Source organism: Pavona decussata, unplaced genomic scaffold (assembly GCF_977016875.1).
Source record: "Pavona decussata unplaced genomic scaffold, jaPavDecu1.1 SCAFFOLD_16, whole genome shotgun sequence".
Taxonomy (NCBI): domain Eukaryota; kingdom Metazoa; phylum Cnidaria; class Anthozoa; order Scleractinia; family Agariciidae; genus Pavona; species Pavona decussata.
Genome location: NW_028145439.1, coordinates 3669732 through 3686694, shown reverse-complemented (window position 1 = coordinate 3686694; position 16963 = coordinate 3669732). Strand labels below are relative to the sequence as shown.

The 16963-nt window shown below is 39.7% G+C and overlaps 2 protein-coding genes across 3 annotated transcripts in view; one reads left to right on the top strand and one right to left on the bottom strand.

The window, feature by feature from the left end:
* The window catches only part of LOC146487406 (uncharacterized), a 31106-nt gene extending 28224 nt beyond the window's left edge, over positions 1 to 2882 (top strand). Inside the window, exons 28-29 of the mRNA XM_085089050.1 lie at positions 1140 to 1314; positions 2729 to 2882. Coding sequence (XP_084945176.1) covers positions 1140 to 1314; positions 2729 to 2811 — 258 coding nt within the window. The 3' untranslated portion in view covers positions 2812 to 2882. The remainder of the gene's footprint in view (positions 1 to 1139; positions 1315 to 2728) is intronic.
* Positions 2883 to 8274: 5392 nt separating this feature from the next.
* On the bottom strand, positions 8275 to 15774 carry LOC146487405 (uncharacterized protein C19orf47 homolog). 2 transcript variants are annotated; one of them, XM_085088572.1, is made up of 9 exons: positions 15647 to 15774; positions 15514 to 15571; positions 14647 to 14707; positions 13812 to 13892; positions 13045 to 13156; positions 11745 to 11919; positions 11206 to 11366; positions 9606 to 9754; positions 8275 to 9223 (listed from the first exon to the last, which is right to left on the bottom strand). In XM_085088572.1, exons 1-9 carry the CDS (start codon positions 15657 to 15659, stop codon positions 8945 to 8947), a joined length of 1089 nt encoding a protein of 362 aa, XP_084944698.1. In that variant the 5' UTR covers positions 15660 to 15774; the 3' UTR covers positions 8275 to 8944. The 2 variants fall into 2 exon arrangements, with proteins under 2 accessions (XP_084944698.1, XP_084944701.1); XM_085088575.1 differs by lacking the exon at positions 15647 to 15774 and adding an exon at positions 15301 to 15409.
* Between the last annotated feature and the right edge of the window lie 1189 nt (positions 15775 to 16963).

Genomic DNA, 16963 nt, shown 5'->3' with positions numbered 1-16963 from the left:
GCGTGAAATTATTTCCTAATTTCACGAGTATACCATTTGATTACCTCTTAATATCATGGGTGACAAATTACGCTCACAATCCAGGTCGGTTCCGTCTTGTTTACACACGCAGGCAAAAAACCGCTCGAGTACTTTATCCAACTGCTCAGGATGAACCGTCTCAGGGTTTTTCTCAAGGCCATTTTCATCACACCAGTTCTCAAAAACGCTCACCCAGTTACTTGTGCTCTTTCGCGTATTTAGGTTTTTCAGCACCGTATTTTAATGCCGTAACTTCTTTCATCCGTAATATCTTTAAACCTGCACGCCGTCTTGGCACTGAGATGTAGGAAACGTTGCCATAGCAATTTTGTAATTTCACATGTGAAATTATAAATTAACGCTGAAATTTCAAGCCAAAATTAAGGAGTAATTTGTCACCTATGATATTATCAGTGTGATTCGATTTCAAGTTCACATGCATAAGATTTCACGTCGGTTTAATATCGACTCCTCTTCTTGGCCACCGCTTGTTATTTTTAAAAGCCCTTAGAATCGCCCAGAAAATCGCGTCAGACGTCGGTATGTTGATGCCCTGAAAGCCAGCGCTTTGAATTTTTTATAGTGAGGTGACTTACCAGTTAAGTACGACCATGAGCGGAAACTGGAAATGGAACGTTTTATGACACCGTAGAGCAGCAATTACTCTGGTCAATCACAACAGACGCAAAAAGCGCAAAGAACCAATCAGAATTCAGAGCAAATACATGTAACCGGCGCCAAGCGCGGGAAAACGCGTGCAACCAAGTTATAACTGGTTTTAGTTTTGCTTCTCATTGGTTGAGAAAGTGGCGCGAGTTTTGTCAGCCAATCACAGAGGCTTGCAACGCAAAACCAAAGCAAACGCGCAATTACTTTCGAGACTAATTGAAAACTGCTCTAAGGGCAAGCCACCGGACATAAAGTCAAACATTTCCCAGCCCTTGGCGAGAAACCAACAAGCCACAAAAGGGAACGTTTGAACTTCCGGTTGCTGTACGTTACTCAAGAGCGTATGTGCTTAGGTTCCGTATGTAACCCTTCTTCTCAAGTTGTGTTTTACCTAGTTTGTCCTGCGCTCTGGACTTGCTAACAAACTAACTTTGTCTGTTCCTTTTCAGTCTGCCAAACCTGATGACCGCGATGACAAGGACGGTTCACCTCATCTCCCTCCCCCACCTCCTCCCCCCATGTCAGGATTTGGCCCAAGGCCACTCCCCCCTATGATGGGAATGCCCAGATTCCCTCTTCCTCCTCCTATGATGCCTCCTCCTCTTTCTGGTGGAAAGGGACCTCGTAAGTATCTTTTTTCTTGTTCTTTATATTTTACCACAATACAATACAATACTTTATTGACACTCCCCATAGGGGTTTTTCAGTGACAATTTGCTGTCATAATCAAGAAATAAAAGTTAAAAAACTGTACATAAATAAATATTGAAAATGATAATTGATTTAAGTAATTAAAAACTAGCTAAAAACTGGTGACGGGGAGCTTATCGTAAAAAGTCTTTTAGAAGATACTTTCTTAAATTACGCTTAAAACTATTCAAGCACTGGCTAAGCTTAATTTTAGGTAGTAAATTATTCGATGTATTAACAATTCTGTAAGAAAAGGATCTCTGCCCTGTTTTAGTTTTTACCAGTTCCATGGCTTAGTCCCGCTCTTTCTGGTACCGTGACACATGTTTTCTTTCAGCTGCCGTTTAACTGTGTTCATTAGGGAACTTTATTAGGCTGATTTAGAAACAGAACGGGAACATCAGTTGACAACGGCGCGCGCATCAAGAACACCCATAAAATAGTCGAAATAGACTCGCGTCCAGCCCATTCCACACCCTCTCGCGTCCTAAAATGACATTCCCGTTCTGTTGCTAAATCAACCTAATAAGCAACGACGACGGCAACGACAACGCCGCTAAACAATAGGTTTAATGAGCAAAAACAATCACCCTGCGCGTGTGTTATAAATTTTGGTACACTTCTTTGCGGTCCACCTCAAAACAACAACGTGAAATGACCAAATTCAAGGTTTTGGGGAAAACGTGAGCACACGACCGTGATTTTTTTATTCTCTATCTTAAACTTGAACACCACTCCCACCAATTTGGCTCCCGGACAGTTCGACGTTTCTGTAAAAGTTGAAATAATCCCGAATTAGCACACATGAAATAAACTTACATTTTCGAGCGAGGTTTTTGTTGACGTTGCCGTAGTCGCTGTTTAAGTGTTGCCACTGAGCTACACGTCCTCCTCACCCTCGTGTCACCAATAAAGCGATTTCTCGCTTTCTTTTCTCAATTTATTTCTTCCCGAACTTTTCCGCGCTTTATACCAATTATGTTTCTACGAGGTTACCTTAAACATTGCTTGCCCCTCTCCCAAGGCGTCAGTGACTTCCCGCGCGTAGTGGTTCTTGTTTTCCCGCCCTGCGGCCGCTTGTGTTTTTCTGGCGCCAGTTTGTTTTGTCGTCCTTCTCGATTTTCAGTCGTCAGTTTCATAACTCCCGCGCCTACTGCTAGTTTGTTTCCCGCGCTTTTCACATGTTTTTTTTTTTTTTTTTTCGCGGATACCACCAAGTATTAATTCAGTGGATTTGCAGTGCTTCCTGTCAACGAAAGGCAAACTTTGCCGCAATTTTGCCAGTAACATGCTTGTGTCTTTCATCGAGTACAGTATTTCATTTCGATGTTTACTTTTTTCTTTCCAGTCCCCAGAGGACCAATGCTGCCTCCCGGTATGTTGAGAGGACCCATGCCACCTCCAATGCCAGGCCCCAGGCCATCGCCTTAAAGAATCCAAATGAAGATGTATTTAAAATAAGATGAATTTCCTTTTAATTGAATAAAATATTGGTTTTTATGGATGTGTCTTGAACTGACTTAAAAAAGATCATCTAAAGGTTTAACGCACTGAGGAAATTATCGATCGCCGGAATATTAAAAATAAACTCATACCTCATTGCTTTAGCCAAGAAAAATCCAAAACATAAGACCTTTATAATTCCGTTCAAGGCAAACGGCAAAAATGACTAGGTGACCATGTTTATGCTATATTTGCCGCTCGCTGTTGTCAGTTTCAGTAAAATTGAATGATTTAGCTTCAGTATCAGAGGCCAGAATTATTTTGCACCATTCTCATCAGTTGATTTAATTTTTCAAGAAAATATCAATGCGAATCTCACGCAGGCCCTTTGTCGTATTAAGGTGATTCCGCTGAAAAAGAAGGAGTATTTAAAATTGTCTAAGACTTGGTCCAGTTCATGACTATGATATGAGCATTACAAAAATGCAATAAAAAATGGGGGTCACCGTGCTCGTTTTTGTGCAACCTGGATGGCTATTATAGTAAACAGATGACCCACGAGGTTTATATTAGGAACGCTAGTAATCAGAAAAGGGAACTATCATTTCTAGAAAAATTAATTTCTTGCGTTAAAATATCGAAGCAGTTCAACAAAATTTACTTTAATCTTACACAACAAACTATTTTAATTGAACTGGAATTAAGATTATGAAAGAAATTAAAGATTTTGCTACGTGTGCACGTAAGCAGCACTACCTAAATACGTGCTTTTTAAAGCATTGAAATAAAAATATCTCAGAGTAGAATATTAAACTTTTCTTTAAGGTGGGGCTCTACCTGAATTTGAGTGAAATTTGAAGAGTTTTAAGAATGGATAGAAGAAAGAAAATGATTTTTGGAACACTAACAGACAGTCGATAACCACGCAAGAGCCCCCCAGGTTGCTAGTGGACTAACTTGGTATCCGTCTATTAATTATTAACTACAAATTCTAATTTTAAAACTTCACTAAATCTTCAACATTCCTTATTTCTTTTAATTTTACCAATCCTTCAAGAAAAATTATTTCCTTCCAAATATACCTAAAAATCACCCAAAAATTCATAAAACACCCCAAATCATTAATTTGTGCTATGAATGGAGGGTTTTTGTATTGCTTGAAATGCAAACAAGATATTTTCATTTGACCGATTTTAAGCGGCGTGAAAATGGCTTTTAGGTGAACCCCCACCTTAAGACGAACATTTTCAAGAAAATCCTTGATGTAATCGACATCAACCTAAAAGATGTCAAGAAATCTACGCGTTCAAGACTTCTGTCAGAGTTGTGAACGAAAAAAGTGATTTTATGACGTTATAGGACGAAAACAAGCTTCGCACCAAAACGAGGCCGTGCCTCGTGCACGTCTAAGAAAATGTGTCCCACATGGGAGGGAAAGACGCTGTCGCGTCCTATATATAATGTTTTCAGCATCATCAGGTTTTCGGAGCTCCCTCGGCGGGTGGACCGGTGAGGGTGGGACTCTGCAGAGACTCTGCGCCCAGTAACTCTACCCCAATGAGGGGGTAGGGGGGAGCAGAGACGGGGGAGCATTTTGCTCAAATTATTTTTAATTTTTTTCATTGTTATATTAACATGTTATAAGGCGCGTTTTAACTTGTATCTACTTCAGATGGATATATCTGCCACTGTAAATTCGATTTAAATGTTAAGAAAGGTATGTTCTTGTCCCCCTTTAAATCGCGATATATAGTGGTCAACCATATGACATTTAAATTGATGCATTAAAAAATGGGGGTCACCGTGCTCGTTTAGAAGAAAAGGACCATTTATTTTCCTACCGAGCTTAACCTCAAGAAAAATGCCGTAATGTTGTGCGTGCGCGCTAAATGACGCGAAAAATTATGCGCAGCAAGGATGCGCAATGCAATTCGATGGAATCACCTTAAAGCGCGATTCCAAATCTCTATTTTTAAAGCTGTTAATTAAAGTTTGTGGCCTTAGTGATGACTCGCATTACTGCCATGTCTGACTCGTCCCCAGTCGTCTCTTATGGTATCGTACGGTCGAGAAAGGACTAGGACTGCAACACACTTCTCCTCTCGAATATGAGAGGTGACTGGGGACGAGTCAGCTGCCATGTACAGTTGTAAGGCGTTGGCCTTGGGAATTCGACCAATCTCGTACCCAGAGTCCTAAAGCTTTTTGGTCAGCGGGTGGGCGCCAGGAGAGTCTCTGGGGACATCGAAAAAATTCTAATTTTTTGATTGGCTGTTCCGTAACGGTTTCCATTGTTTTACCGCATAAATCCTGCGGTCTCTGCGGTAATAAAATTCGATGTCCCCCAGAGTCTCTCGTGACGACTAACCGCTGGCCAAAGAGCCTGATGACGTTATACTTATTTAACTGCAAACGAAAACGACAGTTCAAGAAATTTAGGGTCAATTTCAAAATAACAGAGATTTTTCCAATAAGATTGTAAATTGCAAATTAGGACATTCTCCCTCTAAAGATCTTACTTTATAGGATGAGAATTGTAGACTCAATTTAGTTATGCTTTGTTACTGAGTTAACATCGCTTGAAAAATTCCGGTCGAATATATTTCTTGATGGAATTCCGCCAGTTCCCGGACATGGCTATAGCTATTAAGCTACTACTGGTCATGAATTTTTATCAGTGCTGCAGTCTGTCATTTCTTGAAGGAAAAAGTAATGACAGAGCTTTGCTACGGCCAAGAGAACGTTAGACAAATTTCAAGCAAAATGGACTCATTTGTTTCATCTCCGTTGCTTAGGGATTTACTCCTTTTTATTCTTCTAATTATTGCATTGGTCTTTCTATTCCTTAATGCTCTCCACGTTGTGCCAAAGCAATTTAAAATCAATCAAGCAGTACGGGTCAGTAACATGCCAATTTCAGTTGGTGAGGTTATCTAAAGCATGAAAACCAAATATTTGTTCTCTCGTGAGCTGAACATTCCAATACCGTTCCATGAACATGATCAATTGTAAATATAAAGTTCTCATTGCCTCAGTGGGACTTGACTTGACAAGACATAACATCGGATGGCAAACATGATCTGCTGTCTCTTGAGTGGAAATTTGCACTGCACAACTCGCTTTGTTGTGAACGGAAAGACAGAGAAGAAAGTGTACGGAAAATAGTATTCGTGGTCTTCTCATGGTTCGGCCTTGCTAAGACAACTAGAAGAATGGATTGGATGGACGGATGGAACGGTATAAAGGACTTTGAATAGTTCCAACACAGCACCGAGACGTGTCACATCATTGAACACTTATAAGTTACATGAAGGTATGATTACTAACGAATACATGTAGTCTCTTTTTTGTGTTGGTTACAGTCATGTTAGTTCCGGCAGAAATGGTTGCAAGATTTCCGCACAGGCCCATGCAATATTATGTACACATTTTGCGACTCAAAGTCTATTCATGCATGCCTGCCGGTTTTGGAAGAGGGTGGTGGTGCATATATCATGTACAGGGCTGTGCGGAAATCTTTCCATGGTGTGGTTAATAGCACTGTATCGAGATTGATGAAAGTGTGTACAGCGACTGTCCATTTTATAGTGTTACTTGGGGTGGGCTGGATAATATCGTTCGATATAACGGGCTTCTTTACAAAGAGGTTCATTATCAGCATTACATCTGAGTGTTACTGTAATTAGATCTACTTGAGCTTTTGTCAAAACCCTGTATCGCGGCCAATGTTACCTCAATGGTCAAATGATGCAGTCGAACCTCCCGAAAGCGATCACCCAAAATGTCAAGACTGAGTGGTCGCTTACGGGAGCTGGTCGCATTCCAGAGGTCAGACGACAGGGGGCTAAATTTTTCTTCATTACCACATGGTAACTGCAGAGACTTGCCCCATGCGCCAATTCTCATTCAATGTAAAGTATATGAAATAATTCATATATGAACTGCGGATATAGATGAAAGTGAGAAGTGATCATCGCAGTGAATTTTCCAATTTATACAATTGGAAATTGGAAGCCTGAAAAAAAAAATTCAGGCTTCAACGGGATTCGAACCCGTGACCTCCGCGTTACCGGTGCGATGCTCTACCAACTGAGCTATGAAGCCACACATTGGGAGCAAGGTCAATTGTAGGTTCCCATTTTCCCATTTTTTTTCAGGCTTCCAATTTCCAATTGCATAAATTGGAAAATTCACTGCGATGATCACTTCTCACTTTCAATTCTCATTCAAACCCATATAATAATTTTTAGTAGCCACAAAAACATTTTAACTACGAATTTCAAGATCAAAACCGTTAATGGGTTGTCCCTGATAATCTTATCTAATATGATGGCGAACGGGATCTCTCATTATAGCTACAACTTGAATCTATTGTTACTTGGGTGTTGTGCTCAGAATGTGATGTTTCAGCCACACATTATTAACTGCCAAGTGGTCGCTTGCAAGAGGTTGAAAAACAGAAGAAAGTCCCAAACTTTGTGCTCTAAAAGTGGTCGCGGTCGCTTACGAGAGGTTCCAGCTATAAGGTGGATTTCCACTGTCGCGTAAATTTTACGTGCGTACAGACATGAATTTGGCTTTACGTACGTAAATAGAATAAGAAGCGATGTATGAGCCGCGTGCGTAAACGTAAAAAGTTGAGTGCTGTTCAACTTTTTACGTTTACGCACGCTGCTCATACATCGCTTCTTATTTTATTTACGTACGTAAAGTCAGCTAAATTCACGATTGTACGCACGTAAAATTTACGCGACAGTGGAATTCCACCTATAGTGATGTGACTTGGAAACTTTTGGTATTTTAGAAAACTGGTCGCTTGAGAGAGGTGGTCGCTTACCAGAGGTGGTCGCAAAGGGAGGTTCCACTGTAACTAGATCTTGAGGTCGGTTGGTTACGAAAGCCTCGAAAGCATGCGTTCAACTTCAGCACATCTCCTAATGGATCATTTTCACCTTCAGTTTTATTTTATAATTTTTCATGGAAACTTGCAAAAGTTTTCAAACTTAAGACAGACGTTTTTGAGCCACGGACGGCAACCGGAAATTGAACTTCTCCCTTTTTATAACGTTTCCACGTCATCGCGTTTGTAACGTTAGGCCACAGTCATCAACAAGAACTTTTCCTGTCCATGGTAAGGAGCAAAACCACACCAAAAAAGGAAACATTCGACTTCCTGTTGCCGTTCGTGGCTCACAAACGTCTGTGCTTAAGCTCCCTAATAATAATTTGTAATGGGTTTGTCCGGTGACCTTTAGAATACTATTGTAAAGGTAAATGTCCTCCAAGTGTCTTTACGGAGGAATAGCGAAATCAATTAGGACCCTCAATGTCGATTCAAGGAAGCAAAGACGTGTTCATCAGCTTGATGCCCGTGCCACACTTCAAACGCATGATCACCCTTGTTGCTGAGTTGCCCTTTTGCCTTCGTTTTTGAACAAGAACCCTTTGGGATTTGGTGAATTCAGTTTTATTTACGTAAAATACGCGTGAACAATTCCAACAGACCCCAACACTTTGGGTGTCAGCATATTTAACAAAAACGTTCGACTCTGAACGTGAACTAACAACACAGCTACATGCAACGACGTAGTGCGTAACATGTTTTCACCGGCAAGGAATGGAAAGAAAACTGAACGCAATTGCCTATAACGAGGCTTGTTCCATATGATTTCATCCGCAGATAACAGATACATTATTAAGATCCATCTTGTACAACACCATAAACAGGATTACAAGATTGAAAGCACTTGCTCCTCAATAGCGTTCTTTGTACGGTCCCATTTTGCTGTCAGTAATTTAGCCACAGACTCAAAGTTACGGAACCATGTTCAACAGCGCAATAAACAGCACCACAAGAAAGCGGAGCGGAAATTGGGATGTCATCCACAGATTGAAAGTTAGAACCACCTTCCAGAACATACCACCACAGTAACTAACTGCTTAGCAAGCTTTCATTCGAAGCATAACTTTAGGATTTCATCCGAAAAACTCTCCACGTTAAACCAGCACGATTTCCAGTACCCGGGTATATTTTTACGGTATCCACAACTGGGAGTTACTGCTTTCACTTTAAAAATCTCAGTTCAATTTCAAAGAGCTGGTTAAAAATGGGTAATCCCGGCTATACTTTCGAACCCAACCGAGCAAAGACTGATTTCTCATCTCCATCCGAGGTAAGTCCTATGGATCGTTTAACAGGCTTTACAGGCTTGACCGGTTTAGCAGGAACTCCTTTCCGTTTAACCGGTTGCAACACACTATGACTTGTATAGTCTATTCCTGCTGGTTCATCGTCACTGGAAGGGAGTCGTATTCTTGGATTGACAGCTTGAATCGTTGTATGAGCTGGGGGCGGAGTTACGTCACCAAGCCGACTGAACACTGAAGCTTGTCCCTTCTCCTGTGGAAAGATCGAAAAAAAGTCAACGTTGCACCCGGTCCTTCACCTTAAAACAGGAAAAACATCTAAAAAGCAAACGTCACACATGTTGATGTCCCCCCAGCACCTTACCCTTAAAAATATAAACATATATATTCCATCACATTTACTTTCTTTGCGCATATGCCACACATGACATTCCAATCCTAGCAGCATGCAGGATGTTTGTCCCATGAACCAAGTTTAACGGCCTTAGCTCCCACGAATCTCCTGTAGCTCAGTGGTAGAGCATCCAAACTAGTAATTGGAAGGTCTTAGGTTCGACTCCTGATAGGAGCACTCGGATTTTTTTTTCGAGTATACCTGCGTCACTTTCTAGAATAATGCATCATTCTCATCTTACCTTTAATTTAACAGTGACGCTTGTTTTTAAAGGTTTGAGTGTTTTCACCTCTGTCTTCTTAGGCTCTGTGGGTGCCATTATTGGTGGGGGACTTTCAGTTCCCAGTCGATCAAATACTGATTGCCTCTTTATTACCTTCGCTTTGTTAACTGTAGTTAAAAAAAAGGTCAACAGCAAATTGTGATGAAACTCTTGAATGATGTTGTTGATAGTACATGTACCAATGGGATTCAGTTACAATTTCTTCAAAAACTCATTAATAATTCATAAGCTCATTGACCTATCAAATGGTCGATAATACATCACGTGTAGTAACTTGATATCGATAAACCTCCTCCTTATTACTTTGCAGTGTTTCTCAGCTGATAAAACACTCCTCATTAGTATGCGGTGTTTTTCTTGTATGCTAATTTCCAAATTACCCAGAACTGGTACTTGTTCCCCCTGAACACACAGTGTTAAAAACTATCTGAAAGGCTAAGAAATCCAAAAGTATTTTTTTTAAAGTTCACAAGTTAAAAGCCCTCTTAATTAAAGAGGTTAAAGTTATATTACAGTGCAACGCACCTTACCATGGCCACCCAACAAACTTTTTTTACAAGTTAGCCAATCAGGATATGCAAATTTGATTAACAGTCATGCCTCATTGCAAAGTCCAACAACAAATTATTGAAAACATGTTGTTTTGTATTTTGTGGCTCTTTTGTAAAAAAAAAAAGTTTGTTGGGTGGCCACAGTAAGGTACGTCGCACTGTTTATGTTTCTTTAGTATAGGTATAGAGTCGCTCAGTCTCAAGTCTAACGGGAAAGTGTTCCAAAGTTTCAGAGCTGCCACCGCAAAAGCACAGTACCCATATGTTTTTAATTGAGCTCTTGGGATAGCCAAATGGCACTGAGGCAATGACCTTAGTGTGGGCGAGCATGTTCCACAAAAATAACAGTAACAAGAATACTGCTGCATTTTTTGAATGTCTGTAAATCAATCTCTTTTCCCTGTACTGTTGATTGTCAATTACTGAAATAGAATGTGTAGATGACACATGACAATACAAAGCACAACTGTGGAGTATATGTGACTGTATGCAAACTCGTCACAACAGAAAACATGACTGTTAAGAGCATGTGACAGTATACAAGTTTTGTTGTGTTGTGTTATACAAGTAGTACACAGTACACAAGGTGTGTTTATAAGTTGACAGTATACACTATGTGACAGTATACTAGTTTTGTTGTGTTGTGTTATACAAGTAGTACACAGTATTCAAGGTGTGTTTATAAGTTGACAGTATACACTATGTGACAGTATACTAGTTCTGTTGTGTTGTGTTATACAAGTAGTACACAGTATTCAAGGTGTGTTTATAAGTTGACAGTATACACTATGTGACAGTATACGAGTTTTGTTGTGTTGTGTTATACAAGTAGTACACAGTATTCAAGGTGTGTTTATAAGTTGACAGTATACACTATGTGACAGTATACAAGTTGCAGCAGAAAGTATGACTGTCGACTATGTGACAGTATACAAGTGATAACAGAAAGCATGCTTGTAGAGTACATGACAGTAAACATAAGATGGTAGAAAGCAGTTTTCATCCACCTGCTGCAGTAGCGGCTGCCTGCTTCTGCTTGGCAAGCAACTTCTTGCTCCGTTCAGTTGATCCTTGTGGCATCTTCACCTTCAGCGTGTGTTCTTCTTCAGTCTTTGGGGTGACTTTCTGCGGTTTGCTTGGAATAACCTTGACACTTTTCCCACTAAATCTAAAGGAAAGAAGACTTATTTAGTTCAGGGCCTGATTACAAGAGACCATCACAAATCTCAGACAGGTACATGTACTGTACGACTTCAGATCAGGCTGAATGAGCAGAATAAATATTCCCTCCATCCTCTCCCCTTCCCTGCCATAAAAGGGTCTCATTCAGAATACAAAATAAGAAGTATCCTAAATTTCACTTCTCAATAATACTTAGGCGATGCATTATCATAATTATGGTGATTTTGCAAATCCTGTTCCAGGGCACCGACTTCTTTCTTGTCGCTCGGTAAGGGTTGAGAAGTCAAAAAAGAGCATTAATTTATGAAACGTGAGGAGGTGTGGAGAGTAAAAAAGGCAAGTAGCATGCAGCGCCATTACCCACCTCTCAGATAGTGTTTTCTGTTTCCTGATTGGCTGAGGTTTATCTGGTACTACTGTTTGAATGGTAAGTCTTTTCTTTGTTGGCGAGGGTGATGATGTGGCGTCTCGCACAGGACTGCCAGTGCCGCTCTCTGCTCTCTGACTGCTGATCCAGTGATCCACCATGCGGCTTGCGGCTACAACCAAACCAACATGATATATTGTAACATCTGCTTCCAGGCATGATAGATGGCCCACAGGCAATGTGGGTGCCTTATACCCTTATTGTAATAATAATTTATATCTAACTTTTTTAGTGAAACTCTTTTATTTGATTTGTCTGTACGCATATTTTAAAGGTACATGTAGTGTATTTTTGAGTAGGTTTGCAAGGGATCTGGATACTAGTCAAGACTGTTTTTCCAAGACTTTCTTAAAATCCATTTTCATGACATTCTCATCACTCATGTTTTGTGCCTTTAGAAGTCAGCTTGTGGCAAATCCATGTTTCTCGATGTAACTTCATGTTTCCACCTTTCCTACTTCTCATATTAAATAACTGGGAACCAACTTTATTTTTACAGACTAAACAAACAGAGAAAGTTACAGAATGAAGTGGGGAAATAGGTGGATTCTGATTTTCCCACTTTGCAGAAAGTCTGTTCTGGAAAGTTTTTATTGAAGAAAAATGCCCCACCGTGTTGCAAAAATTATAAGTTGCATTTCTTCCACATCACACCATCTTGGGACTCCAGTTCCAAGCATATCTTTTCCTACTTCCAGTAAGGTTCCTGCCCACTGCTCCAACCCCCCCCCCCCACCCCTTCATGTCCATTCTAACCATATTCAGCCCAGTTTTTATTGCATAAAGCCACCAGCAGTATTACTTCTCCCTTCTAAATGGGTTCCCAGACCATCATCAACAAGGGGTTTGACACCACTACCTATCTACACAGATGAGTAGAGAAAGACAAGGAGAAAAGGTTCTTGTCTAATGAAATGACAACAAAATACAGAGACCACACAAATCACATTGATCCACCGACTGTTCGATGTTCTGACTAGACATTTACAGTGCAACGAACTCATCCAGGGCCACCTAAAAACTGACACTTTGAAATTTAAAGAAATGTTCTTGTTTTTTATTGGTTTATAAACTACCGAAGCCAGACTCCTTTGTTGTAAACGTGACCTGTAATTGGCTGATCAACATTGGGTGGCCCTGCTTGAGTCTGTTGCATTGTAATTGAAAGGGCCATGTCCTAACCAGTACAGCACAGTGCTTCCATACAAATTCAAGATCAATGCATTAGCTAAAATACCTGTGGATTTGCGTTTTGTGCCAATAGCACCTTGATTGCTGGGTGCTGACAAAGTCGCCGACTCAGGATCATCTGTGGCAGCCATGTCTTTGGCTGACTTCTCCCTTACGGTCTGGAAATTAATATTATAATTAATTTTTAAATTGTATTATATTCCCCGGCAATGAGTTGCAAGGAAAATTTGATCACAAAGAGAATCAAAATTCAACATGTAAGCAGCCGTTACACGTTGAAACTTTAAGCTGAAACTTGTGTAATGTGGAACAAGTTTCAGCAAGTGTTGCACCAGGTAACATGGTCAGTTTCATGAAATTTTTTCAAACTTCTGTTGCGAGACAAGTTTCACAAAGAGTAGAATCGCTTCCTACTTCTGCAACAGCTCTCAATGGTCGCACTAGTGAAAAAACAAGAGTTTCACCATGTAACACCACTTTGTGAAACTTGTTTCACAGAGTCGTTGCCCACAAGTTTCAGCTAAAAGTTTCAGCATATAATGGCGGCTTTAGAGGAAATATATTTGGAAATTTGAATGAATTTGTTGTAAGGTTAATAGACAGTCACAATTATTTTTTAGCGTCTGTCGAACCAAGTTTCATTTCCTATTTCCTCCTCTGTCTTGCCTATGAAGTTGGAGGCCACATGAATTTGTATGCTTAGCCAATGCAAAAAATATGGACTGCTTAGTGCAGTAAAACAAAAACAGACATTTGAAAACTGATGTATGTATTAATACTGACAATAATTATTAAAATACTGTAATATTATACCTGCGCATGAACCTGTCTGCCGTGCCTCAAAATGGCAATAATGTCGCCCATCACTGTAATTCCCATGTCTCTTAAAATCTCCTGAAATATCAAAACAAAATCAAAATAAAATCTCCTGGAGTATCAAAACAATGGACAGTGTAGGGGTTTCTGCCAAAATTCTCACATGCACAGGCATATCATGTATTTCTGCTATTATAAAAACTTCTATAATAAGAACCCTCTCTGAAATGGACAGCAAACACTAAATGTTGGCCCATTTTGAAGCAAATTCACATAAACTTATTAGCCTCAGTGATACAACAAGGCACACAGCAGTCATGTTTCTAACTTTTTCATGCATACGATCAATCCACATTATCTGACGAGCTATGTTAAGTGAGTTCAATTTAGGCTTGGTCATTTTTTAATCACAAGCAAAGACACTACAACCAATGCTGTCCACAAGAAAGTTACAGACTTGTTAATTAAAAAGAAACTTTACTTTAGTTACTGTGATCTACAGTCAGTAATATTATGATATGTTCTTGAAATAAAATCATACTTTCCTTTTAAATTTACATGTAAAGCATTTTTTGTAGTACATATTACTGTCTTAAAACAGTCTTAAAACAGTAATATGAATGGATGACATGATTTGTATACAAGTTTGAATCAGTTTAACTTAAAGTAAACTTAATGCTATCAGTGAAGTCTTTAAAATAAAATCAAACACATGACCTCTATAATGTAGACACCTCAAGCTCAATTATATTACATATCGTTGGTGTCCACATTAGAGTCTGAGAGGTTCAACTGTATAATTAATTTTATTGACTGTATTGTTAATGCAAACCTTTGACAGATCAGGCAACATGTCATCCTGAATCCTGTTGTCATAAAATATTACAGCATAACTATGAAAAAAAAAATACAAAAATGAAATGAGAAGGATGTCTGAAACCAATGAGCGAAGAGTTACAGATAACACCTTAATGTTAACATGTAGTAATTTCCATATTAAATTGTATCCGCATTCTGGATGCTTAACAAGTCATGATGTCATGACGTCTCTTGAAAGAGGCCAGCCACAAAATTTGACCAACCCACAAACATGGGTAAATTCTCATGGCCCATTGGTGGCCATACAGTATTCATGGTGTCCCACTGTACGTGTATGGAGTTTGAATTGCACGAATCAGTGGCAAATTGCGACAGATGATAAAGGGCAAGATCTGTGCAAAGCCTCAAAATTAGTTACACATGCATTTTCTGATTCAACCTTTATTCACGATGGTTGTCTTTTTATGAGGGAAAGTATGGATCCGAAGTAGGTATTTCAAGTTAAGGCACTGTACTGACATGATGATATGTGCAAGCATTTTCCCAACAAAAAGACTAACTTAGGACTTGATTCCACCTTAATTTATTTGTAATTCTCACTTAACGGCCAACATGCGTGCATCAAGTAATAATTACTTAATTTTGCTGTAATTAAACTTAACCTTACGTGTAGATGAGCAGCACACATCAATGAAAGCATCCATTATTAATAAGCTTGACAGTTTTTGTTTACAAATCTTACAGCTCAATGGACAAAAGCATTTGAAATGCGATCGCTGGAAACCGAAATCAAAATCAAAAATCGATTTTCAGTGCCAACCACGAAATAATCAAACAGTAAATAAAACAGTACAGTCCACTGACTTGACTTCAAGCTTACTTGTTTGCTGGAGCGCTTGGTATGCCGGCTTCTGCGAAAAACTTCGTCCACTTTGACACTACAATGGAAAACAATTAGCGACAAATTACGGACGAGCGGAATATTTTTCGATGCGTTAGATGTTTCTATATACCTTGCACGCTCATTGTGTATGGATGTTCAGCGATCGAGCACTTCCAAGGATGAAAAAGACGCGTAAATTTCGAGAACCTTTCCTATCAGACAGTAATCAATGAAGTTTGGAGAATCACCAGGAATTATGGGAAAAGAACTCGGGAGGACGCTTTGTATATGCCGCATTGTAGTGACCAGTTTTTCTGTCAAAGAGGCGGGGTGCCGGGGCAGGGGTGCGTAACCTTAGCTTGAGTATCAGGCTTTTCGGGGGAGAGGAAGGAGGGAGGGGGAAGAAAGAAAAGGGAAAAGGGAACAAATTTCCCTGTATTTTTTACCACCAGGATCTTTCCGCTGTGGACAAAATTGCGCCACTTGTCCTTACATTACTAACGGTCTTAAACATTGTACATTTTCTTACACAGGCGAAACCCGTAACATCACTTCACACATAACCTGTAACACCAAAAATTTAATCTACATGGTACAATGTAACCGCTGCCATTTACAATACATAGGTGAAACTAAACGACGTCTCAAAGACGTCTCAAAGAAGATTCAACGAACATAGACGCCCAGTTGACAAAACTAACATTACATCCAAACCAACCACTGTTTCTGAACATTTTCTTTCTCAACCTAACCACTGCCACACTGACATGCAACTAATACCACTTGAAGTTATCCACTCCTCACGTGATTCTATCAGAAAAGCCAGAGAGTCTTTTCTTATAGATTTGGCGGGGACCTTGGAACCCCACGGTTTGAATAGACGTGATAAATGGTAATTTTTTTATTTTTTTATTTTATTTTACTTATTTTCTTTTCCTTTGGAACCACCTTGTAAACGTCATTTCCGCCGCTCCTATGTATTGCAACATCCTCCATAATGAGAATGATGATTATTCAAGAAAGTGACGCAGGCATACTCGGAAAAAAGAAATCCGAGTGCTCCTATCAGGAGTCGAACCTAAGACTGACCTTCCAATTACTAGCTCTACCACTGAGCTACAGGAGACTCGTGGGAGCCAAGGCCATTAAACTAGGTTCATGGGACAAACATCCTGCACACTGCTAGGATTTGAATGTCGAACGTGTGGTATATGAAAGAAATGTGATGGTATATTTCCAGCCTGGTGAATGAATGAGAATGATGATTATTCAAGAAAGTGACGCAGGCATACTCGGAAAAAAAAAATCCGAGTGCTCCTATCAGGAGTCGAACCTAAGACTTTCCGATTACTAGTACTAGTTCGGATGCGTCACTTTCTTGAATAATCATCATTCTCATTCATTCACCAGGCTGGAAATATACCATCACATTTCTTTCATATACCAC